Raw genomic sequence first — 27,363 nt, 5'->3', positions numbered from 1 at the left:
GGTGTAGTCTTTAAAGGTGAAGTTTTCTATTATGTAGTCTGTGTATTATGTCAGAAATTGTTTTTGACAATTAACATTAACAACCTTCAACTTGTCAATTTTTTTCACTGCAGTGATATTTGTCTTGTGAAACATTTTCCGGCAATAATATTTATTTATGACCTATTAAAACGTCTTTGCTTAATTTTACTATTATTTATGATGTTTTAAATAATATATATTACAGTGAGACAACTTTTAGTATGGAGCTTACATTCACAAAGGTAATTTGATCCGCTGTTCTAAGTTTATTTAAACCAAAATTAATATTTCCTTAATAAAATGTATATGTTACGGACGGGGTTTGGTTAATATTTAATTATATTTTTATGCTTTGATTAGATTCGCCTTATATATATGTTTTATATATAACACAATATTTTCTAAATCTTTTTAATTATTTTATATTAGCATCATATTTTTAATGTAATTTCAAACTTCAATATCTTAAATAAAACTTACTACAACTTCTTCGAAATTTATGATAGCTAATAACAAAAACGATACCGAAATTAATTGTTATTTGAAAAAATTCCATAAAAATTAATATTTGTTTAAGAATTTAAAATAGAACATGAACATAACTGTTATTTGATGGTGAATATTCGTTTGAAGGAGAATTTACTTACTAAAAAATAATCAAAAAAAGGTTTCTATGCTTGTATGATTCACATGAATTGCATAATTAACTAAGATGGCATATGATGATGAAACTAGTAAAAAAATATCTAAGAATGTTCATTGAAACATGTTAAGTTGTTTTCAAGGATACTGTTATTTTAGATATTTAGCTGTAATATATTTGGTATGCTTGTTTGTGTGGTTTCAATTTTTATATTTGTCTATAATTTTACATAAATGTATTATAATTGTTCAATTGTATTTTTGTGCAATTTTTTTTACCAAATTTTACAATTATCAGTTTAGGTTTCAAGCTATTTAAAGTGGGTTATATTAACATACTTTAACTTGTGTAATGATAGTATTATTTGTGTTATATTTAATTCTAATTCATAGTTAGGTAAAATACTGAGAGGTAAATATCATCAAAGGCATTTCCTCTATCTATCAGGGTGTTAAAATTAAAACAGGAAATTAATGTTATATATATTAATGATATTTATTTTTGTGAGTCATGCAATCAGAAGATGCATACAGATACAAAAATACAAAATAAATTCTGTATTCAAATTAAAATGAAATAAATGGTCACAAGATGCTTTGTGTGATAATTATGAAACACATTAATATTTTAAAAATCAACAATGATGATGGCTGATGGTGCTGTAAGAAATATTAACCATTGCTTACATACCCATGCGCCATCAACCTTGGGAACTAATATGTTAAGTCCCTTGTGCCTGCAGTAACACTAACTCACTCACCCATCAAACCAGAAGACAACATTATGAAGTACTGCTGTTTAGCCATAAAATATGTAATGAGTGGGTGGTACCTACCCAGACGGGCCTGCACAAAGTCCTAGCACCAAGTACATTACATGACTTATGAGATAAGTCTAAATTTTAAATGCATTGTTTTGGTTACATCATTCATATTGTTTTTATCACAGTTTTTTTCCAGAAATATAATATTTTGATACTAACATTAACTGTGTCCTGTGGGTGATGAGAGTTCTTTTAAATTTCAATAAATAATCCCATTGTTATTACCTTGTTTGTATGTAATTGTTACTACCTTGTTTTAGGAGAATTACAAATCCATTGTCAAATCAAACAATTTACACAGTTGATTTCACTTATGATGAATATATAATTCTCTTATCTGTGCCCTCTTGGCACAAATAAAAGCCAGAAAAAAATATCTCTTTATGACAAGGGAATCTCTGTTATAAGTGTTTTGTTATTGTTTGTTGAATTATCTTTTTTTTTATAATTTTTTTTGTAGGAAAAAAAAATTATGCTTTTTTAATTTAGTTCAATTTATAAAGATGGTATTGTTGTCTATACTGTAAGGTTATTATCTTGACCTGTTGATACATTTTGCATGAGTATTCGATGTCCAAGGTCAGTAATTAATACTAGTAAAACTGACTGTTTATAAAGGCGTTTTCAGAATAAATTTCAAGTATCTAGTTATATTTGTGCTTTCGATTCGCATTCATTAAAAAACACACTATCTAGCAATTATTTCCTGCGTAAGTTGCAAGAAACTGAGCTTTATAACAACGGAGCCAATATATGTATGTTTACACGGTGTAATTAAAAGACTACTAGTTGTCGCCCACGGCCTTGCTTGCGCTCCAGGCCTTGGACACTAGATTTATGCATAAAAAGTATATCCTACGTCCTCTCTTGGAGTTCAAATATAAGTTGTTTTCCAGGCGCGGCACCACCGCACGTTGATGTGCGCTTTGGTTGCGTGCAACGTGGGCGCTCTCGTCATCGCTATAAACCTCGTCATAGGACTTAATCCGGAGGATAGGTAAGTGATAATAATAATTAAACTGTAACTGAAATACTTACCCATGCTAGTTGCTACCGCAACCGTTTAAATATCGCTCAACCTGTCGAATTTGTAGAATACCAAACATAAAACGAATATTCGACCCATCCCTCGTATTGGTAACACCTCCAGTTAAAATAGTATATGATCGGTATAAATATTACATAATTTCTATCGAGTATTTTTATTATATATTAGCTATCATAGCTAGCTCGTACCAGCTTAAATAGCACGAGTGAATACGAAATGTGACGCGGCAAATCCTGGTCGGTCACATTTCGTAAGGAATCCGCGTTGAAGGTCTTATCTTCTTGCTGTGAGACCGACATGGTCCAGCTTAAAAGTTAAGACGTAACCCGTGCATAACCTTTGTGGATGCGTGCAGTAGGAGCTTCGCGTGTCTTATATGAGATGCCCCTGAAATGAACGGCTGTCGCAGGCACTGGCGAGGAATGCGGGGAGGCGGCGGAGGTTTATATTAAACTATAAAGATACAGAGAAAAAAACTTTTCTGTTTTGGGGTTCGACAGTCTTCGTTAACATGCCTAGAACACCCCCACAAAAGTTTGATCATAATCGGATGTATGTTTTGGAACACATTTAGGAAAAACAAAATTCATTTTTATTAATTGAGAAGATAATCTCATCTATTTATTACGTATATAATTTCTACATAGATATTGATATAAGATTGCTTTATCTGCATCATTTTTTTAAATACTAAAACAGTCTGTGTATGGGTTTTTGTGATGACTAGGTTGATAAAATTATTTTTAAGATGATTTTTGTAAGGAATATATATGTAACTTATCTGGACGTCGCAGTATTTTCTATAAATTTCTTCGATATATTGTAAATAAAACTGATAGTGTTGATAGATATAGTTATTAGTTGATGCGGCTGGTCTGATAAAGACCCCGTAAATTATTCAACATATAAACATATTTCATATACTATCCCCCTACCCATTAAGTAATAAACACTGTAGTGGTTGTATACATATAGCTTTGCCTTCTTCTTTCGAATGACAAATTACTAGTGTGTGTGAGAGAGCGAAATAAATCGGTATATAAATAAAAATAATCATTCGCTAAAAATATTTTTAATTTAAATTTTTTGGGTAATAAAAAAACATGAATGAATAAGGCTTGTTGCAATACATATATAAAGACGACAAAACACAATTAATTTCTTATATATACCTTGATTTCCATTCTTTGACTTTTTATTTAATTTGAGGGTTCTTTTCAGTAGAATATATATTCCGAGTCGGCGAACCTATAAAATGACAAAAGTACTTACAACAGCCTACTAGAATAAAGAATATTTCGATTGGCCGGTATGGTCGTTATCTTAAAGCCCATTACAATCTTTAAGCTATGCGCTACGGATAATATGAAACAGTTAAATAATAATCAGATAAGAAGTTATTGACGTGTGTCAGGAAAATACTTTTCTTTATTATAATAATGTGTCTATGGTTCTAAAGCAGATCGAGTCCAATTTGTTTTGGTTTCGTAAAAAATAATAACTCAATATTGCAATAAAATACTAATTTCCTCTGTATCGTGTAGATTAAGATTAAGATTTAGCTTAATTCGTTTCGTAGCAGATTGAACAAGGAACACATCTGCGCGACTAAGCGGCATTTGAAATTGTTTGTAACATATTTGATTAATAATAATTTAATTAGTATTCGTAAGGTAATGTGACTTAATTATGTATACTTATTTTGTATTTTTAATGCGGCATTTTCAGATAATTAAGTTATTACTTAATTATCTGAAAATGCCCCATTAAAAATAAAAAATAATATGGTAACTATTCATTGATCGATCGTATGCCTTAACCCGAGTGTCTCGATTGGCTACCTCGTATATAATAACACAAGATGCTTCCACGCCAAATGGTCCGCGTTAAAGTTACTGCTCCGTTCCAGTGGGACCAATGTTATATTCCATAACATGTTTTGAAAATAGGGCTTACTATATTTTAAGCAAAATGCTGATATACGGTTACTATTATTTTCAGCTATTAAATAGCTGGAATTTTTATTTCTTGTCTTGCAGAACATTGTAAATTTTAAGAAAGACTCAAAACCGCCACCTACGAATACTTGCTGCGTCATTGCATTATTACCATATTTGTTGAGACAATACATATTATTAATTTAAAAAAAAATTGCATTATTTAGGTTTTTCATATTTACACAACATATAGCCTTGTAACTGATACGGTAGTCAAACTGGCTGCCAGCTTTCCTGTTGTATAAATAATCCGAATAAATAACAAGACTCCTTGAACGATGATATTAGTCATCAAATTTACTCGAGAAAATGGTGCAGATAAAACATCTTTATCAAAATAAAAAGCGTATCAAAGCGTAATCCTGTGGCCTGGTGCTAAAATAGCCCGAATACAATGTTGTTACTGTTAATATTTTACAACATACGATGTTGTTATCAGACTATTAGTACATTGTTTCATTGGCGTTATAAACAAATGTAGTGGATTATCTGCGTGCATGCCCCAATTGTTAATGCTTGGCGATAGATAAAGGAACTCAAGGCTAACATTGTTCTTCGTGTACACAACGCCGCATTCACACCGGCTGCGACGGACTGCAATATACTACTGAGTTTCTTGTCTGTTCTTCTCGGTAGAATCTAGACTCCAAACCGGTGGTAGCTTTTAAATGAATACAAGTTGCAATGGTTTGCGGGCCGCCTAGCGATGTATAATGTAGCTGGATCGATCCTGACAAGTGATAAGCTTAAAAGGAGGGGTAAATAGAAATATAAGTATTGCTACTGTTCCTTCAAAAATAAGGTAAAATAATAATTCAAAAGTGCATGAGAGCCTACTTGAATAGAATATATTTTGATTGTGATTCAGGGCCGGATCTACCATATGGCTTTTTGTGCTTCAGCCCAGGGCCCTGTGTGTTCAAGGGGCCCCCAGTGAAGTCAAGTCAAAGTCAAAAATAGACGATAATGCGAAAGATCCATAACTTTATTAAATTAAACAGATCGTATGGTTTGCAGCCCTGCGAGTCCTGCAATTAATCAAACCCATTCAATTCATTTAATTCAAGTCTACATTCAGATATGTCTTAGGTGGGCCCCTGGGAAATATTATGCCAGGGCCCCCTAAACTTAGGGCCCGGCCCTGTTGTGATTATTGACTACATACGTGCACAATAAACACATTGGAACTGACTGGAGCATTTGCTACGCTCCATTACAACCGTACGCGACAAAGGGCCTTGCGTACCGGCACCGAGTTGTTGATACGACTATAGTTATTTAATCTAAATCAAGGAGAGAATAAGTAACAAATGAAAATGATTACAGCAGCCGTGTTAAGGCAAAATGTAATCATCGTATAATGTATACAAAATTGCGTTGCGACGCGTACGCTGTGTTTATTCAAATTACATAAACTGTGCGGCTGCGTCATATACACGGAACCTGAATATAAATATATATGCACTACTAATTATATTATATTAAACATTATGTATATCATTAGTTTTTCGGAGCGGCGGAGATATCGCATTGGGTCAAACTATATATTCATTATGCAACTATGTATCAGATTGACATTTCAAATCGCTTGTAAGTTGACCCCAATGATACCATGAATTGTGACGAGCCAAGCAAAACATTACTAATATTTAAATATACTTAATATTTTTAGATGTATTAAATACAGATCTTACTGATATTATTATAAATGCTTAATTTTAAATGGTTGTTTGGATTTTTTGCACAGAGATTATAGTCGGTAATAGTAAGTGACACCGGTAACCGAGAAGCTATGTGGAAACCGGCTATCATGGTACGGGCATGTTATACGGAGAAACGAGGACCATGTTATGAGGAAGTTTTGGAACATGGATGTAGATGGATATAGAGTTAGGGTGCGACCAAAGAAACGATGGATGGATTGTGTGAATGACGAGATGGCTTGAAAGAATGTTACTTGTGAGATGACGTCAGACAAAGAAGTATGAAAGCAGACATGCTGCGCCGACTCCAAATAAAATTAGGATCAGGGCAGGAGGATGGAATAACATATTGGTTACTCTTTAGCCTGGAGAAATGTACATGCAGGTGTGATATATAAATATAAACCATTATAGTAATATATAATTACATAAATAAATAAAGTACATAAATCTGAAATACCTTTGTTAAATTTCCCACCGAAAAGCATTTTAGGATTGCAGACTATAAAATACTTTTATCAAAAAAAGAAAACTTATATATTTTAAAAAGGGTAATCATTATATAACTTTTAATGGTATAGACAGCTTCGTTATAGGCATATAAATAGATGTATTGGCTGTGTTACATACGGGAATGGGTCATAATAATTGACGTTAGGACAAAGCAATGCGTAGAAAGTAGAATTTTATTAATATATAATATTTTGATAGACATTTCACAAGGTATACGTGTTAATTTAACACCTGTTTAAACAAATAATTTCGCATGTACTCATATAATTTTCTTTAATTTAATTTAGAATCAAATTGAAAAACATATAGAATTATATACAATAATAATAACAGAAACATGGAATAAGGTCATCAAAGCATCATAATCAAGCAACTCCCCTTACGTTGCAAACTATCAATGAGCAATGCCATTCACAATACTTCTAGGTGGAATGTGTACTCCCTAGTCCACGATGGGTCACCCATGGGTCGTCAACAAAAATCTTTAGCAAGATAATTAAGAGCTACACATCAATAACCCTGCGATCGAATTTGGGATAGTTCGCGTATTAATACAATATCTATATTATTCCCAAGATAAAATCCCTCCATCTACACCTATCTGCGAGCAATAAGAGATAAATCATACTTGACACAGAGATAGCATTTATATAATATGCCTTATGTTATATAAATGTTCTCTCTTATCCGAGGTCTGTTTAAAGTCTATAAATAAACTATATTCGGGCTATTACGCAAGATCTTGACATCTCAGATTGTTTGCCTTAAAAACGCATAGCGCCCAGTTGTTTAAGTTACGCATTCCATAAACATGTTAATAAAAATGTGATAATCACAACAATGATATAAGTTTATGTTGAGCGATAAATGTTTTGCTTCACTTACTGTAAACTATTTACTACTAAAATAAAATCGCCTGTTGATTTTATTTAAATACCGTTTTAATTAAATGGTGATGAGCCAATGAACAAATGAGCCACTTTTTGGTAAGTGGTCACCACTGCCCCTTGACAAAAATTAAAAACGTAGTTACGTTATTATATAATTTTAAATATAGAGACATTTTGAAAAATTGAGGTGATCGAAAAAGGATTTTGAGAGGGCGCTATACGTAACAATCTTCCTATTCATCCAAATAGCGATTGTATTAAGAACGCCAAGTCTATAAATACGGTTATATACGTTTATAAGATAAGATAAACATGTCGTGCTAAAAACGCGCATCTGTGCGAAATATATTTCTGTTCATTCATATATTATGTTTTTATAACTGGGTGCCTCGCGTAGTTTCACCCGCGTTATCGCCAGTGATATGTATGTTATTAAGTTTATAACCTTCCTCAATAAATGGGCACAATGTGGTCCAGATTAAAGCTTTCAACTAAACAATATTTTATATTTATAACCTTTGTATAGAGCGGAGCTCCCGCGAAAAACGCTAATATTCTTATGTTGTGTTGACTGTCTATACTAATATTATAAATGTTTAATTAACTCTGGCTGTCTATTATTCTATCACGGCCAAGCCACTGAAAAAGCCGACATTGATGACATTTGGTATTAAGCTAGCTTAAATTCTAAGAAAGGACATAGACATAGACACTCCTGAAGATCAACACCTAAAAGGCGAGCGTAGTCGTGTGCGTAACTAGTTGTCTGTATGTTTTGTCTTACAAGTAGCAGCGTATTTCAAATAAATATATCAAAATATAATACCAAATAACATGATCCAACCAAGTACTTTTGAAGGCGATCCCGCCCTTCCCTAATACATAAAATTAAGAAATAAACTATTATATATTATATTAACTACATAATACATAGAGTATGAGATTTAGATTGAGGATGTTATTTTGTGTTGTTAGCGCGCGTGTCGACATGTACGTATCCGTTTGTATACAAAGTATGTAATTATAATTGAGATTGTAATGTACTCACTGGCCAAATTTATGCATTTGTTATACACATAAATTGCATCAGTCAAGGTATCATCCTCACGGTACTCTCATCCGACATTGGCTTAGACAAACTGTTATTTTGGATGAAATTCTAACTATTGGGTCCTTACATATATGACATTGGCGTTTTGGACGTCAGGAATATAAAGTTATTATTTTTGTAAAAAATATTTAATTATTCAATATATGCACCGCTGTTATTTATGCACTTTTGACATCTCATACCTAGTTCATTGATCCATTTACTAAAAAAAACATGAGGGCGAGAATCAGTAAACTCTTTGAAGGTGGTTTGGCCTGCCGCATCAGAGTTGGTTCTTTTTTCCTTGTAAGAAGTTGTCCAAGTTCGATTCACTCAATTCAAGTTTTTTTAGTTTCCCGGTTTGTTTTAAGTGAACTAATACAGTTTTATTACTTACCCCGAAACCTGCAGCTATCTCTGAAGTGCTTTGTGATGGATCCACAAAATACTGGAATAGTAAATTCGATAGATAAAAAGTTAATTATAATACTTACATCTGTCGTCGTAGAAACTTTTGGGTAACTTGTGTTTTTTTATTTTGGTCTGGTTTGGAATTCTATTGCGAAGAAAAGGGTGAAGAACATATATGTATAATAATATTAAATATGTTAAGTTTTTTTTTAAATAGATGGACTCGCCTTCGAGTGTGAATAGGTCTTTAACAAGACGAATGAAGAAGCACAGGCCATCATGCCTACACGATTTTTTATCACAATTTATATATTTTCCGTTAAAGAATCTCGGTGAAGCGTGGTGCAGTGCTAACTGCTCTGGGATTAGTGTACTTCGTGACACTCTTCGAACTCTTCAACGTGGCCGCGCTGTTCACCGGCGCCGGTGCTCGATTCCGACACAAGTACCGACTCAGCTGCGGAGAAGTACTCGATATATCCAACAAGTGAGCATATTATTATACAAACTATACTTAATTATTCTTGTATATTTCATATCACAAACCTTTCTTATTTCATCAAATGTATTTGTGATTTTTTATTGAACATTATTATTTATGACAAAATAGAAAAATAATTCTTTGTTTATAATTTACGACACGTCATTCAGTTGATTGTGTCAGACATAATTGTTTAATTATTATTATTAATTCCAGATTAGTATCAGCGGTGCAGGCTGCATTCTCGTGCGCGACTGGCGCAATAGTGTGCGCGTGGTCATGCACGCGGGACTTCATGCGTTCCTCGCACTTTATGTCTGAGGCATATGCATGGTTCGGAGCAGCCTATTTTTTCTACGATATTTGGTCCATGTACATGGTGAGTTCAGCGGGCTGTTGCCATAATATGAATGCTAAAGAAGTAGTCACACTGTTAATTACATTAGCTCACATTCGATACTTGCTAATATTAACATGTCTGGTTTGGTATATGATGGATTTACTGAGTTTCTAGCTATACTAGTGCCGACAGCCAGTGACGTCATCAGTTTTTTTGATATCATCTATTCCCATGGCAAGACCAAAAATAAATATACCTCTAATATAAAAGCTCCATGCGATCTGCAGCTAGCTTTAATATATTATTTTCTAAAATAATTATTCAAGTAGTAAATATTTTATTTAGTTAATTAATTATTATAACATTATAAAATTTTTACGAATAAAATAAATAATACATATTATTTACACCCCTACCAAGTCTGTTAATATCTTATTTGGCTCTTATAGAACTGATATAATTAAATACAATTACTTATTATTTTTTTCAAAAGTAAGTAAATATTATAGATAATGAAATTATACAGGCTTTCCTACGTACAAGAGTAGGACTGAAAATATCAATTGTAAATTTTTAATATTATTTTAAATAAATATCATTTTTGCGTGTTTAAAAGAACTGTATTATTCGTTACAGGATTATTAAGTGATCAAACGCTTCATTCGTAATTGTTACCCTATTTAAACTCATTTCAGTTCAAGGTCAAAGATGTTTATTTTTCTCCCTCGATTGACTAGATAGACGTGTCATTGCTATAAGTAAATAAACAAGATCTTAAAAATCTACATATATCTCTCGTCCAAAATAATATTACATAATACTTTTTAAATTTATAAACCGCTAGACTTAAATTAATTATATCTTGATGGAATGCCGCGCTATAAAAGTACTAAAACAAACGAGGCAACTTAATTATATTAGTGTGCGTGATAGCTACGTTTCACACTCGCCAAATGCCATCTATTTTACTAGTGTGTGTGTGCTTAGTTGCTAACTGTTGCCCACGAAATTTATCTATGCACTCGCAGCTTTGTCAGTTTATATAAACAATCAAAGCTGCTAAGGTTATTATTTATCTTTACCGTCCTCTGAAACCTAATATTTCTATTTTTCTAGGTTTACGTGCATATGACAACGAATATTGACTATTTCAAGACTAAGTTAAGACGTCCTTCCAAGTCGGAAGCATCGCTCTCCTCAGGGGACGCGGTGGTCACGAAACGTCCCTCGTTTTTCACCTACTGTCGTCACGAGCCCGTCATTCTGATGCACCACCTCTTTATCGGAGGATTCGGATTCCTCTTCATAATCGTAAGCAGACGTTTACTGACTATAAAAATAATCCGTAAATAAGGTGATCATAACGAATAAAATTAGCGCACGCTACTACTCGTATAAAGTCTGCTAATTGGATCGGTCGGGTGGTCCGCTCCGCAGTACCTGCGCGGCGGGCTGGGCGACTGCGCGTTCGGCTTCGTGTACCTGATGGAGCTGTCGACGCCGCTGGTGTCGCTGCGCGGCGTGCTGTCGCGGCTCGGCCTCAAGCGCTCGCGCGCCTACGTCGTCAACGGGCTCGCCATGCTGCTGGCCTTCCTCGCGTGCCGCGTGCTGGCGCTGCCCTACGCCTGCCTGCTCTACAGCCGCGCCGTGGGGCTGCCCTACTTCGACGTGAGCCATACACCACACCCCACCGGCTATTCAGATTCGGCGCCTCGACCGGCGATACCCTTTATGTTCCGCTTCGTGTATTTTGAGCCAGTGTAGTTTTGCGGTATCGTGTTGCCTCAGTAGCTCGCGTGCTTGTATAAGTTATTTATCTAAAAATGTAGAAATAAACGGTATATCTCATATCGATTCTTTCGGAACACTACTACTACTTACTGTAATAATGGGTCGCTTTTTTCCAGGCGTTAAAATCATTACCGACCGGTTGCAAGATCTCCATCGGCATCCTTCTGCTGCCGCAGCTGTACTGGTTCTACCTCATGTCGGTCGGCGCCGTCAAGGTGTTCCTCCGCAAGTCGGACAAGCCGCCGGCCGGCGACCGGACGTCCGGCAAGGTCGATAAGTCGGCGGCGCAGTTCCCGGAGCTGTCGGCCGGCGACGCCGACAAGCGCAGTTGATGTAAGCGCCGGCGGCACCGGAAGAGCGCCCAGCTCTGTCACTCCCAGTAGCCTTGCATTCTGATTGTCCATTTGATACTGTTATTGTGACTTTGACACTTGACGAACTGTCGGTCGATAGTTTCTCGACTGAACTCTCGACCGATTGAGTCGCAACGTGCGCTATCTTTAATGGCTGTTATAGGATATATGAATACATTTTAATTTAAATTCCGGATAGGTGAATAACGGGGATAACGAATATATACGAACGTTTTAAAGGATACGGCAAATGCTTTTTATACTTTTCTGTTACTGAAATGAACGTCATACCAAAGACAAGGGCTTCGAGCTTTACGAGAACCGTCGCACAATTTTCGACTACAAGATGACGCACAATAATACTTTTTTACCGTTATAGTTAAAATTATTTCTTTGCATTCAAACAATCTCATATTATTTCGAATAACTTATAATAAAGCTACCTAATTGGACTGTTTCGTGCAGAAATGTTTCAACATAGAGAGTTTATAAACGATATTAAGATTTAAAAAGAAAAAAAAAAATAACGACAATGCTTTTTTTTATATTATTTTAAAGACTTTTCATAACTGTATTTTTTCATATAAATGGTTGACTCTCTCAAATCTTAATAACGACAATTAATAATTCTATGAATTAGAACATTTCCACTCGACACAGTCCAGTTTATTTATTATTTTCTCAAAGACGAAAAAAATCTTTAAGAGTTATATTAGTATATATTTTTGACGTTGAAGGAAAGGAGGGTTCTATTTATTAATTCTATTCAATTTTAAATCTGAAGGTGACTTTTTTCATTTCGATATCGTTTCTACTTAAATTTTAAGATCGATACGAATAGATGTCGTTTTGTTTGGCTATCGTATATATGTTATATAGTCTATTACAATGGCAGGAGGAGTAAATATAAACAAACCTTAGATTGAAATAATATCGAGTTCCTATTAGCTCTGCTATATTATGGACTACAAACAATTCATTAGATTAATATTTATTTATTTATAATACGCTATTCTTAATTACTTTTATCCACTTTAATTTATATCAAAGTTCCGTTAACATTTTCGTCAACATGCAAAATGATATTTTTTCAAGATCCATAATTAGTACCTTAGATTATTGTAAATCTCGACAAATAATGTCGTTTAAATTCAAGGTCAAAGTTATTTTTACTCCTCGTGCCATTTGGATGGACTAGTTACCTATAACATAACACTACAAGGTTTATAATTTATATTAATAATATTTATTTTAATTTTAACTATGTATAAATTAGTGTTTACCTAAATGTATCGGTGGTTTGATGTTGTACTGTATCTGCACGTCTTTGTATAATCTGTACTATTCCTAAAACTATTACTTTATTACAATATAATTTGTACGAAATAAACAATGGAATTTAGTATTCATATTAAAATTATTTAAATGTTATGACTGACGGATTTAATATTTTGTACAAGTTGTGTTGATAATGACTAAGGCTCAGTGTACATGGCGCCGCGACTGTGACCCGATAAGAATACACTGCATACGGTCCGCAATGCATCCACGCCGCTGTTTTGCGTATTACGTACATGTAAAGCATAATGCATGAATAGCTGTTTTTGACATTTTGATACTTTTTTTCAGAAGAGTATTAATTTCAACCTTTTCTTCCCGGAAGATTAAACTAAGACATGCTTATCACCGTTTTCGACGCATGTTTGTGTTTTCGTAATTGTGAAATATCAAATTTTTTTCCAATAAATATAATTAAAAAGCGTGTCGTCTGGTTACGATAATATTATCCTACATTATCTGTGGTTTATCTAATCACGGGATCTGCGAGTGTTTCGCGATATGGATGCAGCTGTGACGAGGATGTCTCTACTCACGGTATTGCGGTCCGGCGATGCAAACGCGGCGCCATACATACTAAGCCTAAACAGGATGTCAGTATTTGTATTGCATTTATATATGCCTTCTGTTAATTTTTCACTTCATTTAAAACGGCCAATGATTTTTATCTCTAAAAAGGTTACGCTTTGTTACAATTACACATTAATCTGGTGTCATTACAGGTCTATTCATTAACAAAGGCGCGCACCGTACTTTAATTTAAAAATAAATAATCTAATTTGTATTTTTTTTGCTGTCTTTACTCTTAGTCGTCTAACGCACACTAAGACGTACTGTAAGCTTGAGCGTCATTCACCCATACTAAAGCACATCGATGCTAGCCTAACGTGGAACAGCGCGTATTCGTGAGAGAATAGATCTATGTATAATATTTATTTATTACGTTATACATAGAGGTATAAAAACATTGTTGTTAAAATATCTATGTAATGAAAAAAGAAAAAAAATATTCGGAATTTAAGTTGGCCGGTCTAAAGTTAGGCTCTCTGAGACATGTGAACGTGAACGTCTCGGAGAGCCCGCATATCAGCTTAAGATTTCACGCAACAATCAGTAAAATAAACGAAAATAGACCGCGTTAACGTTATTGTATCCTCGTAATATTCCCGTCGGAGGACGATCGCTTACGACATTGTCGTTCCTCCCACTCCTTCACGCGTAATGGGCGTAAGGTTGGTTAATTCTATGAATATTTTAATAACAAGCAAAGTTATAGGCTTTCTTAATAAACTTTGTTATACAGGTATTTAGTTAAACACTGAAATCTCTCTTTCTCTCATCACTGATTGGACATTTGAAAGAATGAGACACAACATTGTTTTACTAATCACCTCAATCACCGAACATTTATTGGTAAGACCGTATATGTTTGCAATCACTATAGACCGGACAACTTAGATCGCGTGTATTTCACTTCATTGCGAATAAAAGGGAGGTAATCTACTTCCACTGGGTGTAATTCTTTTTTTGAATTTTTATAAATAACGAACTCTTCGTAAAGATAAACGTCACAGGAATGGCTTCGCATTTATTTCTTCGTTTAATTTTAAGCTATTTTAAATCTCTTTATCTTCCAAAAAAATCATCTCATTATATCGAATCTTACTTTAAAAAATATCTCTTTTGTCAAAAATATGTATTCTTTAAAAGAATTATTATATTTTGTTTGTATTATTTATTATATGTTATATATATATAAATTATTTTCCTTTAGAAATGGTGAATTGGTGTAGAAGGATAGGAGGTTAGGGAGCACTGGTATAGTTGGTATCGACACTATAGTTGATGTTAGTATAGTTAATGAATGTTTTGAATGGTGCTTACACATTGACACTTATAAAGGTAGTCGTCTAGTTATTAGAATTTAACGTTGCGATATTCGACCTTGCGTGGTTCGCGTAAGGATCGATATCAATTGGGTGTAACCTCATTGTTGATAATGAGAATTAAAGTTATGACTTATTGATGAACTATTACAATTCGACACTCGGCATTAAATCAAATTGTCACACAGACAAAAAAAAAACAAATAAATTATTAAATATGTTTAATTATGATAGACAACTTACAAAATAAATAAAAAACAGACTGGTGACATAATATATTTACAACCAATATGTTTTTGTAGATTTCATGACTCATTAATAACAACTGATTACAAAGTAAATTACATTGCTGAGTCTCTATAACTATCACGGGAAGGGCTGTTTGACTGACGACCGTTTTGTCAACATTTTTGACATAACGGCACGCCATGTTTTTTTTTAAAACGCGATCTTATGATGAACTTGACATTTGTAACCTTAAATATTTCCGGTGTTATTACAATCAATATGTTATCTACATTCGCCAATCTCGATTAAATCTAAAGACTTTTAAGTACATGTATTTTAATCAATTCTGGTAGAATGACAATTATTTTGACTTATAGAGGCTTACGACTAAGTTTAGGGGGTGATCAGTTGATTAATGCTTTGTCTGCTTCTTTCGAAGGTCAAATAACGATGATAGAAAAGGATAAATCATTTTTCAACGTAACACCTAACACACCACGATCGGTCCTTCTTATTTTCTCCATTGAGGTTTCGATATTGTCTGCACTGTTTATTTGGTAATTTTAACTTTTCATATTACTATTTTATTCTCTCGCTTATTTCCCCATTTTATGTCTTTGAATAGTACCTACGTATAACATATTAGTTTGAATCAACAATTTTCTAAAATCTTTAAATCAGGATAGATTGTGCGTAGTTTACATAAAGATAATAACGCTGAAGATAACGATTCACTTAATAATGACTAAATTAAACAATAATGACTACTAGTGTATTCATAATTAATACATGTGGACGATCAATATTTTATTCGCCTTACGTGCCGCTCTTGTAATCCATGTTACCCGTGTAAATCTATTTTATCCAATTGGACGTCATTTTACGTCGAGCACTGCAACAATACAATTGGTCCCGCTTAATATGCCTTCCTCTAACAATTACTACCTGCCATTTGCTGCACTGTATAGGGCATTGGCTAACGCGGTTACGATTACATCGAAAGTTTTTATTGAAAATGTAAAAATTATTTTGTCGTTGATGAGGAAAGATCTAAGTCAAATTTCACAAACACGCTACACAGACGTTGTCAGCTCTTGATGATATTCGACGTTTTGTATTTTTTTTAATTATATCGAAGGCTGAATAAGAATGAGCGATATACAAATAAAAATACTTTACATGCAACATAAAAAAGTTCTCAGACTTATAAACTTAAAATAGTTACACATTAAAGGATATTTTTTACGCTTAAGATCTCTTTTCGCAATCGAATAAAATGGATCTTACTTAAAAACAAATAAGACAAATAAAAACGACAATTTTCTTTGTCATGCAAGTTGACTGACCAGAGGACTCAAACTAAAATCTAACCACAATTCTTATGATCAGACCTAAAAATTTAGTTCCAGTAACTGTGCAAACCAGTCAACGACGGTTATTTTCAAGTGTCGGATTATAATAGATATTATTAATTTTTGTGATAGAAAAACATTTAAAATGTAAAAAAAAATATGTATGTTGTAATAACTAATAATATGGAATGGCTTTCGAAATAAAATTATATGCTTTGAAATGTGCTTCTAATCATGATTCTAGCGAGAAATATACAAAATAATTAAATTCATGTTATAAATAAATTCCATTTGCATTTATTGCGTTTTATATTTAAACTTTTTATTAAACAGTATATCGTTAGTTATTTAATCTGTGTTCTTCCAAACTATAAATCACAACAAAGGCCATAAATATGAAACAATATGTACAAATTTTTGTATAGGAATAAAATTGTAATTAACTTCAGGTTTTATTGAAATGCAACTTTATAATTTGATTTATAAAATTCACGAAACCGTTGCAACGTTGTTCCAACAGATTATTGTCAATTTTCTGTTCTAAACTTTAGTGATATAAATAAAGGTTAATTAACTCGATTGCTTCATATTTCTTAATATATTCTATGGCGTAGGATAATCAAAAACAACCGTTTTATTGTAAGACAATTTCAAAGAACCGCATTTGCAAAAATCCAGTTCGTTTATGGCAATGATTCGATTTGTCCGAATATCTACGACATAAATATTGTATCCGTCGTTTCATTGGTAGTCATCCAATAATCTTCAATAATATCTATTTAAAATGCTGTAAATATTAAAAAATATCCAAACAAATACCAATAGTATACCAAACCACTACAAGTTATTTGACTTTCAATGTTAGTTAAATTCCCAAATTAGATGATATTGCAATGAAAATCTATTTAAAATTTAATAAAATATCGAGTTAAGAATCAATTTCGAGATTAAGTCATTTTCTCTTTCCTCTTGACAGAATCTTCCATTTTCCTGTGTGTATGGAGTTAAAACTGCTGTCATCTATCTTTTGCAAGCATAAAAAACTTATTCCTCGATTTAAATAGTTTTTTTTTGTATCTATTCGATACAAAAACCAAATAAAATAGCTTATAAAGAAAATGCTGATTTCGCCAATGAAAAAAAGACTTATTGAAATTTGCTTACAAAACGACATTTAGGTTATAATAACAAACAAAACGAGCTTATATTATACACCAGTTAAAACGTTTTTATTTAAAATAATGATTGAAATAAAAATAATTAATAATGCATGGTTAGTTACTATACACATAAGTAACTGTTAAGATTAAGCTATCAAATATTTGTTATTCTTCCGTAGCAGTAAAAACAAATGAATCGAAATTTAATCAGGGCTATATTTTATATAAAACATTTATTTTATTCATAAATTTCGTAGTACATAGATGATATTTGTTAATTATTTCTTATGATTATCGTAATTACTGTGCTAGAGATATTTGTATTGGTGTTATAAAATGTTTATTGGAATATGCCTGTGGAGTGTGGTCTGCGATATCAATTGTAAAATATTTGCTCCGTATCATAATGCGTCACTGTCAATGAATAACTTTCGTTCAAGGCAGCGAATATTGTGTTGAACCGCGAATATCTCGGCGTGCTGTTTTTAGCTGGTGTTGAATATATTATAGCTTGTCTGCTATGCATTTCACATTTTATATTCACATTTTTTTGTTATTTATAAAGTAGTCCTTAATGTCTTACTAAGGCATCTGTGTCAATAGCAAATATCGCTTATATATTTAAGGTGTTAAATATTTAATTTCCTGACACAATCAAATAAGAATGTTTTAGTAAATATCAGAAATTCGTGTAAGAATATTTGGTTGCTACCAATTTAATTTCTTATTAGGAAGATATTCATAATTAAATTGATGTCATCGTAATTATATAACTGCAACTAAGTATGTAGCAAAAGAAAAGTTTATAATAATAAAGAAAATTAAAATAAATAATGTTTTTTTTTGTAAATATAATCCCCAATATTAATTTTGCCGTTGAAAGTATACAATAATTGGCTTATCATAATCTTCATTGACTACGATTTCGACCAGTAGTCCCCAGTGTATGCCTCGCACTAACCTCATTCATATTCTTTGGTACCTAAACGTTTGTATGCTCCACTAATACCTACAAGTTATACAGTCGTGCATCATTATTATATGCAGTCTAAAATTAAAACTATTTGCAACAATAATAATAATTTCCAGTATACTTAAAACTGTTATTGGAATAAGCTTTGTATTGTTTTAAAGTACTATTTATAATTGTTAGGAATATAACAATTTGAAACGAGAGGCAATAACTACAACTATGTTAGATATATTTTTTATTAATCATATTTTATATTTTTTTAACTCCGTTCAATTTTACCGCCTTGTTATTATAGCGACCCCGTATTTTCTTTCGCTGTTATATCGGTTGCCATGGGCGACAGTCTCTTTTGCATAACTAATGAGTAAAGTCCGGAAAAGAATGCGTCGGCTATTCAATTCCAAGGTTAGCTTGGCTTGGCTTGGCTTGGATTAGCTCGACTTGGCTTGGTTTAGCATATAGCGTACTCGCTTCGGCAGTACATATACTAAAATTGGAACGATACAGAGAAGATTAGCATGGCCCCTGCGCAAGGATGACACGCAAAATCGTGAAGCGTTCCACATTTTTTTTTTTGGGGTACATGTCAGTCACCTCCTCGTGGTGTACCCTGGGCAACGGGGCCGGCTTGAGCTTGCTCGTCGGCCACGGCTAAGACTGGCGGGAGGGATGCCGCGGGGCTGCTCCTGGTACGTCCCTGATCGGCGTCAGGGCGGACCATGTGAGTGGCCTCGTTGGCTAGGAGGGAGTGGGAGGGCTCGCTACTCGAGCCTCCCAGGTGTTTTACACCGGCGGTTTGCGGCGGAGCCTACCATCTTATCCGCCGCAGGGCGTCAGCTTCGTTGACGCCCAGCCTCCAGTGGCGGACTCGGGGGAGTTCGCCACATTCCCGCGTGGAGGATGAGGAGGAAGGCGCGCACTAGGCGCGCTTTCCATGTATATTCAGCCGCCTTACGGCGGCTGCCGCTGGTGGGGTCGCGGTTGCATGCCCTTGGCGATCCCGTGGCCTCACCACTCGGCGGCATGGTGGAAACCCGAGGATGGTTTTAGTGGGTAGGACAGGGCATTAGCACTAGCGTGCCCTGGCACGGGGCATTAGTTCCCGGTTGAGTCCCACATACCCGTCCCGGTCCCCCGACCGGGCGGCATGCGTAAATGCATTTCCTCCTCGTTAAACAAAAAAAAAAAAAAATGGTTTAGCATATAGCGTTACAAATTAGTAAAAAGTAGTTAAGTTTATGTCTTATTCTCACATTGTCTTTGATTAGTACTATAATATTGACGACATCCGTGGTCGAGTAGTGTGTATACCGGTTTTCATGGGTACACCACTTCGAGGTCCCAGGTTCGATTCCCGGCTGAGTCGATGTAGGAAAAGTTCATTAGTTTTCTATGTTCTCTTGTGTCTGGGTGGTTGTGGTACCGTCGTTACTTCTGATTTTCCATAAAACAAGTGCTTTAACTGCTTACATTGGGATCAGAATAATGTATGTGATGTTGTCCAATATATATTTTGTTCTCCCTTCCACCTCTCACTTTCCAGTAAATTGTTGTCAATCGAGATCGGATATTTTTTTTAAATATGGTACCTAAAATGGAAAATGGGGTAAAGTTAGGTAGAGAAATTGGAATATTTCTCGAAATTCTCTAAAAAGAGATATACACTTGGGTTATAAATTAAGATATTATGTATTTTTTTCATATTTATTTTAGGAAGGCATACCAGCCATCCGAAGAGATGTGGTCAACGGAAGCCATAGTCTTAGTCTGAATCTCAGTGTCTTTGATCACAGTGATAATATTTAACAGTACGCCAGAAGGCTATGGTAGATAGGGTCAATGTCCGAAGATTTTGTAGTACTAATTAGTATATAGTGTATATGTATTTATATATTAATTACACACAGAGTTTCAACAGATTCTATTGACACTACTGCCTTTACTGGTCGATGATATATATTTTGACTATTATTTTAGTATATAATAGGTATATAATAATAATCAGTATTATGCGTGGGTATGGTATATGCCATAAGGTGGTCCGACGACCTGGTGAAGGTCGCGGGAAGCCGCTGGTTGCGGGCTGCACAAGACCGGTCGTTGTGGCGATCTTTGGGGGAGGCCTATGTCCAGCAGTGGACGTCCTTCGGCTGACATGATGATGATGATGAATAATCAGTATATAATGTAAATAGTAAATAAAAACTCAATAGCGATTATTTTACCGTTTCAAACTGTGATTAAACTATATTTGTTAGTTGATTTTCATCTAATCTGATAATTTCCGCGTCTTTTCGGTGTAGGTGTTAGGTATTTGTACATAAAAAGCACTTTACTATATACATATGTATTACATTAAAATTTATGATAACCTTATCATATTTCATTTGTTTTTTCGATACATTAAGACTGTAAGTTAGACAAAACTATTAATACTAAAAAGAGGGAAGTGCCGTACTTTCATTATTAATAAATATAAATGTTATATGAATAAGAAGATCTTATTCAGAGACAATATTTAATAATATAAATGCCCAACAATAGCTTTTAATAATGACAAATATTTAGTAAGATTATTTACGGAGGAAACTAAAACTTACTCACAATTGCCCTCTATGATTCGTAATTCCAAATTTGTCTGTTCTTTCTAGTTCCCTATTTTAGGGACGACCTCTCCGGATACAATAATAACAATGAAAATTGGAGATGGCATATACTGCTTTAGTTATACTTAATTAAAGCATACACTTCACCATTGGAGTGTGTCGAAGTTTAAAAAGGTAGTGGGTTCGTTTAACGACCTTTTTCTAGGCTCCCATGTCAGTTACAAGATGCTGATAATGTTTCGAGCTAGATCCTCGTTTTTGGAAGGATCAGCTCGATGTCGGGCCCAACTTGACCGAAATTAAGTTAGATCTACTAGATTACTACTAGACTCTAGATTAGATGAATTGTTTTTTTCTTAAGAATCGAACGAATGCTAAATGTTTTGATTTGTTAACTACTTTTGCTAATATTGTATTCGTATCAAATACTATTGTAATAATCTCTATAAGTAGTTCTTCAGTAGGTACTTGTCTATGTCACTGAATTCCTCATAAGCTTCTGTATTGATTTTGAGGACTTTTGTGTGTGATTGATTGACACGGTCGGTTGCTACGATTGTGTTTTAGGATTATATTTTTTACCAAAAATTTATATTTAAAAAATATATTATTTTACTTCATCTGTCCGAAGTCGGGGCGACCCTCATGATTGGAACATAATCAACTATCAATTATCGAAATGTTGTAGGTAAATATTAATTTAACACGCGGCTAAGATTAAAGATAATTTCGATGAAATTCATGCAATAGTGGATAATATAGCTACTATTATTTGAGATTTTAATCGTTGTTAGATTTCTAGATAACATTGTAATTAATGAGATTTATTTTTTGAACGGTGTCTTTCATCTTATCTTTAAGTATTTTATTAGTACAAAAGGGTTTTCACGGTTAGTAAGTGTAAGGATGTGGCTAACGACGTTCTTCCTACTTGCTTTGGCAGCCCAACGGGTAAGATAAAAAGTTAATATTTAAAAGTGAAAACTCATTTTACTAAATTTTATAATATATCCAAATAACCCTAGAAAAAGCTTAAGTTAAGCGTACAGTAACTAATCGTGTATGGCTTCACAAGGCGTAGCCCGAGTTTTTATTTAATGCGAACTCTCCTTAGAGAAAACTAGAATATTCTTAGCGACGCCCATGTCCTGGTTACACTAATGACTATTTTTAATATTACCCATTCTAAAATTATGCGACATAAATTAATCTTAATATTATTTTTAAACAAACTAAAACACTAAAAAGTTTCATCAAAGGAGATCATCATTATCTGGATAGTCTTATTATTTTATTTAGTTATTATAATTTTATTCTTCAAAATGCTTTAAGTGGTGTGTTCTTCAATTTAATGAAACTAAATATTTTTTATAATCAAACTTACTCCAAGAAGAAATATGTATTAAAGCAAATATACCTATATTTTATTTAATAGCAATTTTAAAACATCTTACTTATATCCTTTTAATTTACAGTATTTACTTATCAACGAAAGTATTTGCCACATTTACTCTTTATGTTTTGTTTTTTTAAACTAGAGCATTAGTTTTAAAAGTTCATGCAGATATATTTCAGTTCTGTAAATAGCTGAGTTTTCTCCTGCTACAGCTGTAATAATTGTAATAGTTTAATTTAACTATTGTGAATTTTTTAGGCATATACAGCACAGTTCATACCAGTGGACTATGCAGAGAACATAGGCGACAAAGGTAAATGAATTGCACCCATAGTTATCTTTTTTTTCAATTATTCTCTCTGTTTAATTAGTCTTTAACATTCTTAGACTTATTCTATTATTTACACTTTTTAAAATAGTTTTCTGGTGTAAAATCTTAAATAACCAAAGTCAACGATACACATTCAGATATACACAATTTTACTACTTTAAATATGATATACTTATACGCTTTGACTTAGGATAAATTAATATTTCAGGCAATTGATCAATCTTCCGCTTATAAATGTTACTCGTAGGTACCTTAAAAGTCTAATTGAGTTGAAATAATATACTGTTTTGCCAACTTTTGACAATAGCATTTGTATAAATCCTAAAATGGCACTGATTCTTTTTTCACGGCACTGTAGTCTGTACCTAAATATTCAATAAAAATACGAATCAAAACTTCAAATAAAATTAATAGTCAGAAAAACTAAAATTCTAAATTGCAATACATATTTGCCAAAATAAAATTTCCGAAACAATAATGTTCAACGCCAAAGCTTATGGTTAAAAAAAAAATTCATATCGCTAACGTCATTGATTCTATCTAATATCTAGCAATTTTTTTTATCTGATTTTCGTATCGTTTTATCAGATTTGGTTAATTTCCCTACAATTTTAAATTTACAATTCACAAAAATATTATAAAAATTTGAACAAATATGTTTAAATTCAATTAACATTAATGTGAGTTATTTACACATTTATTATTTTCAAATTTGACATACATTATATGCTTTGTAGGAATATATGTAAAAAATATATATTATAATTGAAATAATGCAGTTTGTGTTTAATTAATTCGTTTTATAAAATAAACTAATATTAGGCAAACATATTTAATCCAGTGCTTTTGACAACTTGCTTACTAATATTATAGATAAATTGTAATAATATTAACTTACTCAGAGGCATGGCAGTCACGTATTGTTTCTGGTTGGGAGGCACGACCGGGCCAACACCCTCACCAAGTATCTCTCCGAATGGTTAATATTTTGGGAGAGGTGGGAGGCTGCGGTGGCAGTGTCGTACATAAAGAATGGTTGATTACATCTGCTCATTGTACAGCGACGTGAGTATTCATTTAAATTTAACTTCATATGGAGAAGAATTTAAAGTCAGCGTAATCACAGGCACAAGGGACATAACATCTTAGTAGGTTGGTGGCGCATAGGTGATGTAAGGAATGATAATATTTCTTACAGCGCCTTTGTCTATGGGCGGTGGTGACCACTTACCATCAGGTAGCCCATATGCTCGTCCACCATCCATTGCCGCAATCAAAATATCTTCCAGCTGGTACAATTTTATACAATATTTTAAATGTTTTCCACAGTCGAACATAAAACATAAATATAAGACCTTCACTCTTCAGTTAGTACTGGGCTATCTGGGTTTAATGGATTTAATATGAATAAATAGAATTGTAAACAATAAACTGGGTTTCGATGGGCGTAAGGAAACCATTTTCTTCTTCATTTTTTCTTGAAATAATAGGAAATCCATCCAAATCCAGTGAAATTGGGGGGCTGTATTGCGTAGGGGCTATCAATAAAAAATGAAATCCCATGGTCCAATGGCCCATTTTATAATAAATGTGATCATTTATGATATTTTTTATAATTACCGCTGCCTGATGATGGTACATTGCTTATTATAATGTAATTTTAATTAGATAGATAGGGTTATCTTTTAAACAAAACGACGGAAAATTGTTATCTTATAGCTTATTTAATAACTATTTTTAGCCAAATTACAATTGTGGTGCGGGCTGGCTTGAGTCACTTGACTCGGCCAGAAATTATATTGGAGACCACGGAATACTACAACTATCCTACATTTGATTCATTGAGGCCAAGCGTGGTACAGCCGAATGACATCTCGCTGGTCAAGCTTCAGCGACCATTGCAATACAGCAGTATGTATAAATTAATTCCAATTATACGGTCGAATCTAGAACGAGAATCATTGTCAACGCCTTAATACAAAATTTGTCTCCATAATATTGGTTTAGTGATATGGCTTTGAGCAAGTCCGTCTGGAAAGGAACCACACTCTTAACAAACATTTATCTCCAAACAACAATACTGAGTATTGTTGCTACTTATGCTTGCTCACCCTACCTTTGAAACGAAACACCGTTTAAAGGGAGAGCAAGTCAGTGTTAATACAGATACAAGGTCTCTTCTTAGCTCCCAAAACTATGTTAAAATTTATACGTACTTATATGTGCTCCGAGCTGGATTTGTTATGATGTTTTCTTCATATCTGCGCATTAAATCAAGTATAAAAAAAAACGAACCCAGCACCTGAAAATCAGCGATTTTTTCAGGATTTTCCCTTTGTATAAATATTACGTGAAGCCGCTTATTACAGTTTACTAACAAATTTATTGTTTTGTAGGAAATTTGCGTCCAATACGGATCCAACCGCTATCAGACGCTCACAGGAACTATGGCGAGGAGATCGTTGTCGCGAGTGGATTTGGTCGTACTTGGACAAATGGTAAATACCAGTAGTGTTGGATTTGCGGTTCCATCGGATGTTGAGCGTTACGGAATAAAGAGTGCATCTATTTTGCGCCAACACTTGTGCATATATATCCTGCGGAGTTGGCTGGTCTCTCTTTAGATTGGCAATCGTGACATCAGTAGTTATACTTTAATGGAATCCTAAAATTAATTAAATAAGCTACTTAATTTGTTTTACAAAAAAATTATATAGCTTGTCTATTCTTTTAGAATACCTATTATATATTTCGTATTTAAAAAAAAAAACACTTTTTAACATTGGATTAATCATTTTTTTAAACATCTCCCAGGTGCCCAATCTCAAGAGCTCCGGTGGGTATATCTTCGTGCTGTCAGTAACCCGGCTTGTGTGTCCATCTTTGGTAGCAATTTTGTGACAGAAAACACCATTTGTGCGAGTTTCTTCAACGTAACTTCGCAGTCTATTTGCCAGGTAATATTGTTGAATAAGTTTTGTATTAATAAAAAAATTTGGTCCATGACATTAATATTAAGTAGAAGCAGAATTATATATTCTGGCGCTATTTTTTATTTTTATTTTTAATGCCAAACATTAAGATTATAACATTATGTAGGGTGACAGCGGGGGCCCGTTAGTGCACGTGTCCCCTGAGGGTGTACCCTTCCTTGTCGGCGTGAGTTCATTCGTGGCTGGTGCGCCTTTCGGATGTCACTCCGGCTTGCCTGGTGGTAAGTAAAACAATACAGATCACAAAACCATAATCATCAATATATTCTATATTATCTTCTTGCGAGCATTTGTGAAAATAATACAGTATGAATTTAAGTACAATTTTATAGTATTTACTTTACCATCATGTTAAGGATAAATTCTCGAAACAAGAGATTTGGTTGAAGATGGGTTAAATCAATGAGATATCTATTATTAGTAGAAGTGGCCGGTACAAATGCTTGGTCCTATAAATTTACATATATTTCGTTAAAATAATCTTATTAAACCTTAAATTATCACCTTTCTTTCAGCTTTTGTACGGCCCGGACCTTTCCACGCATGGTTTACGCAGATTACTGGAATAGATTTCAATAACCTCGATGAGGACGAGGATGAAGTTACCACTGTTGTTCCTAGCACCCATCCCGATACTACTCCTACTGACACACCTTCAACTATCCTTTCCACCACAACTACCGCCATACCTACAGATTACCCTACGACTGAGTCCCCTCAGACTCCTCCTCAAACTTCAACATCTCCTCCAACTCAAACTACTACAACAGAAGAGCCAACTACAACGGAAGAACCTGAATCAGAGGAAGATGATTCGGAAGAAATCGATGACCCAGAACTTGCGGACCTGCTCAAGAGATTGGAAGTTAAAGTTAAAGTGAAGGTCAAGTTGAGCAAATACTTAAAAAAGAAACAACAACATAAGATTGAATAAATAAAGATACATATTTTGATTACTTATTTAAAGGACTACATTTTTTATTTACTCTACCTATA

The 27,363-nt window shown here is 33.7% G+C and overlaps 2 protein-coding genes and 1 non-coding gene across 3 annotated transcripts; all 3 read left to right on the top strand.

Moving 5' to 3' along the window:
• The first annotated feature begins 118 nt into the window (after window positions 1-118).
• On the top strand, window positions 119-15,528 carry LOC125071669 (ceramide synthase). Its single transcript, XM_047681988.1, has 7 exons — window positions 119-263; window positions 2,384-2,484; window positions 9,465-9,626; window positions 9,837-9,999; window positions 11,077-11,271; window positions 11,398-11,628; window positions 11,868-15,528. Exons 1-7 carry the CDS (start codon window positions 243-245, stop codon window positions 12,081-12,083), a joined length of 1,089 nt encoding a protein of 362 aa, XP_047537944.1. The 5' UTR covers window positions 119-242; the 3' UTR covers window positions 12,084-15,528.
• Window positions 15,529-19,504: 3,976 nt separating this feature from the next.
• On the top strand, window positions 19,505-19,611 carry LOC125072163. Its single transcript, XR_007119951.1, has one exon. It is a non-coding gene; the product is annotated as a U6 spliceosomal RNA (small nuclear RNA).
• Window positions 19,612-22,542: 2,931 nt separating this feature from the next.
• LOC125071668 (collagenase-like) lies at window positions 22,543-27,321 on the top strand. The gene is made up of 8 exons (XM_047681987.1): window positions 22,543-22,598; window positions 23,302-23,356; window positions 24,277-24,439; window positions 25,116-25,285; window positions 25,771-25,872; window positions 26,189-26,331; window positions 26,474-26,588; window positions 26,883-27,321. The coding sequence occupies exons 1-8, from the start codon at window positions 22,554-22,556 to the stop codon at window positions 27,299-27,301; spliced, it is 1,212 nt and encodes a 403-aa protein (XP_047537943.1). The 5' UTR covers window positions 22,543-22,553; the 3' UTR covers window positions 27,302-27,321.
• Window positions 27,322-27,363: the final 42 nt, after the last annotated feature.

This window comes from Vanessa atalanta, chromosome 20 (assembly GCF_905147765.1).
Source record: "Vanessa atalanta chromosome 20, ilVanAtal1.2, whole genome shotgun sequence".
NCBI lineage: Eukaryota > Metazoa > Arthropoda > Insecta > Lepidoptera > Nymphalidae > Vanessa > Vanessa atalanta.
The sequence above is the reverse complement of the archived record's forward strand: the minus strand, read 5'-3'. Positions and strand labels throughout refer to the sequence as shown.

Coding starts and splice junctions, on each gene's coding strand:
- LOC125071669 (XM_047681988.1), top strand. CDS start 243: ATGGAGCTTACATTCACAAAG. Junction 2,485..9,464: donor GGACTTAATCCGGAGGATAG/GTAAGTGATAAT, acceptor TTTCCGTTAAAG/AATCTCGGTGAAGCGTGGTG. Junction 11,629..11,867: donor TGGGGCTGCCCTACTTCGAC/GTGAGCCATACA, acceptor GCTTTTTTCCAG/GCGTTAAAATCATTACCGAC.
- LOC125071668 (XM_047681987.1), top strand. CDS start 22,554: ATGTGGCTAACGACGTTCTTCCTACTTGCTTTGGCAGCCCAACGG. Junction 22,599..23,301: donor TTGCTTTGGCAGCCCAACGG/GTAAGATAAAAA, acceptor TGAATTTTTTAG/GCATATACAGCACAGTTCAT. Junction 23,357..24,276: donor AGAGAACATAGGCGACAAAG/GTAAATGAATTG, acceptor TAACTTACTCAG/AGGCATGGCAGTCACGTATT.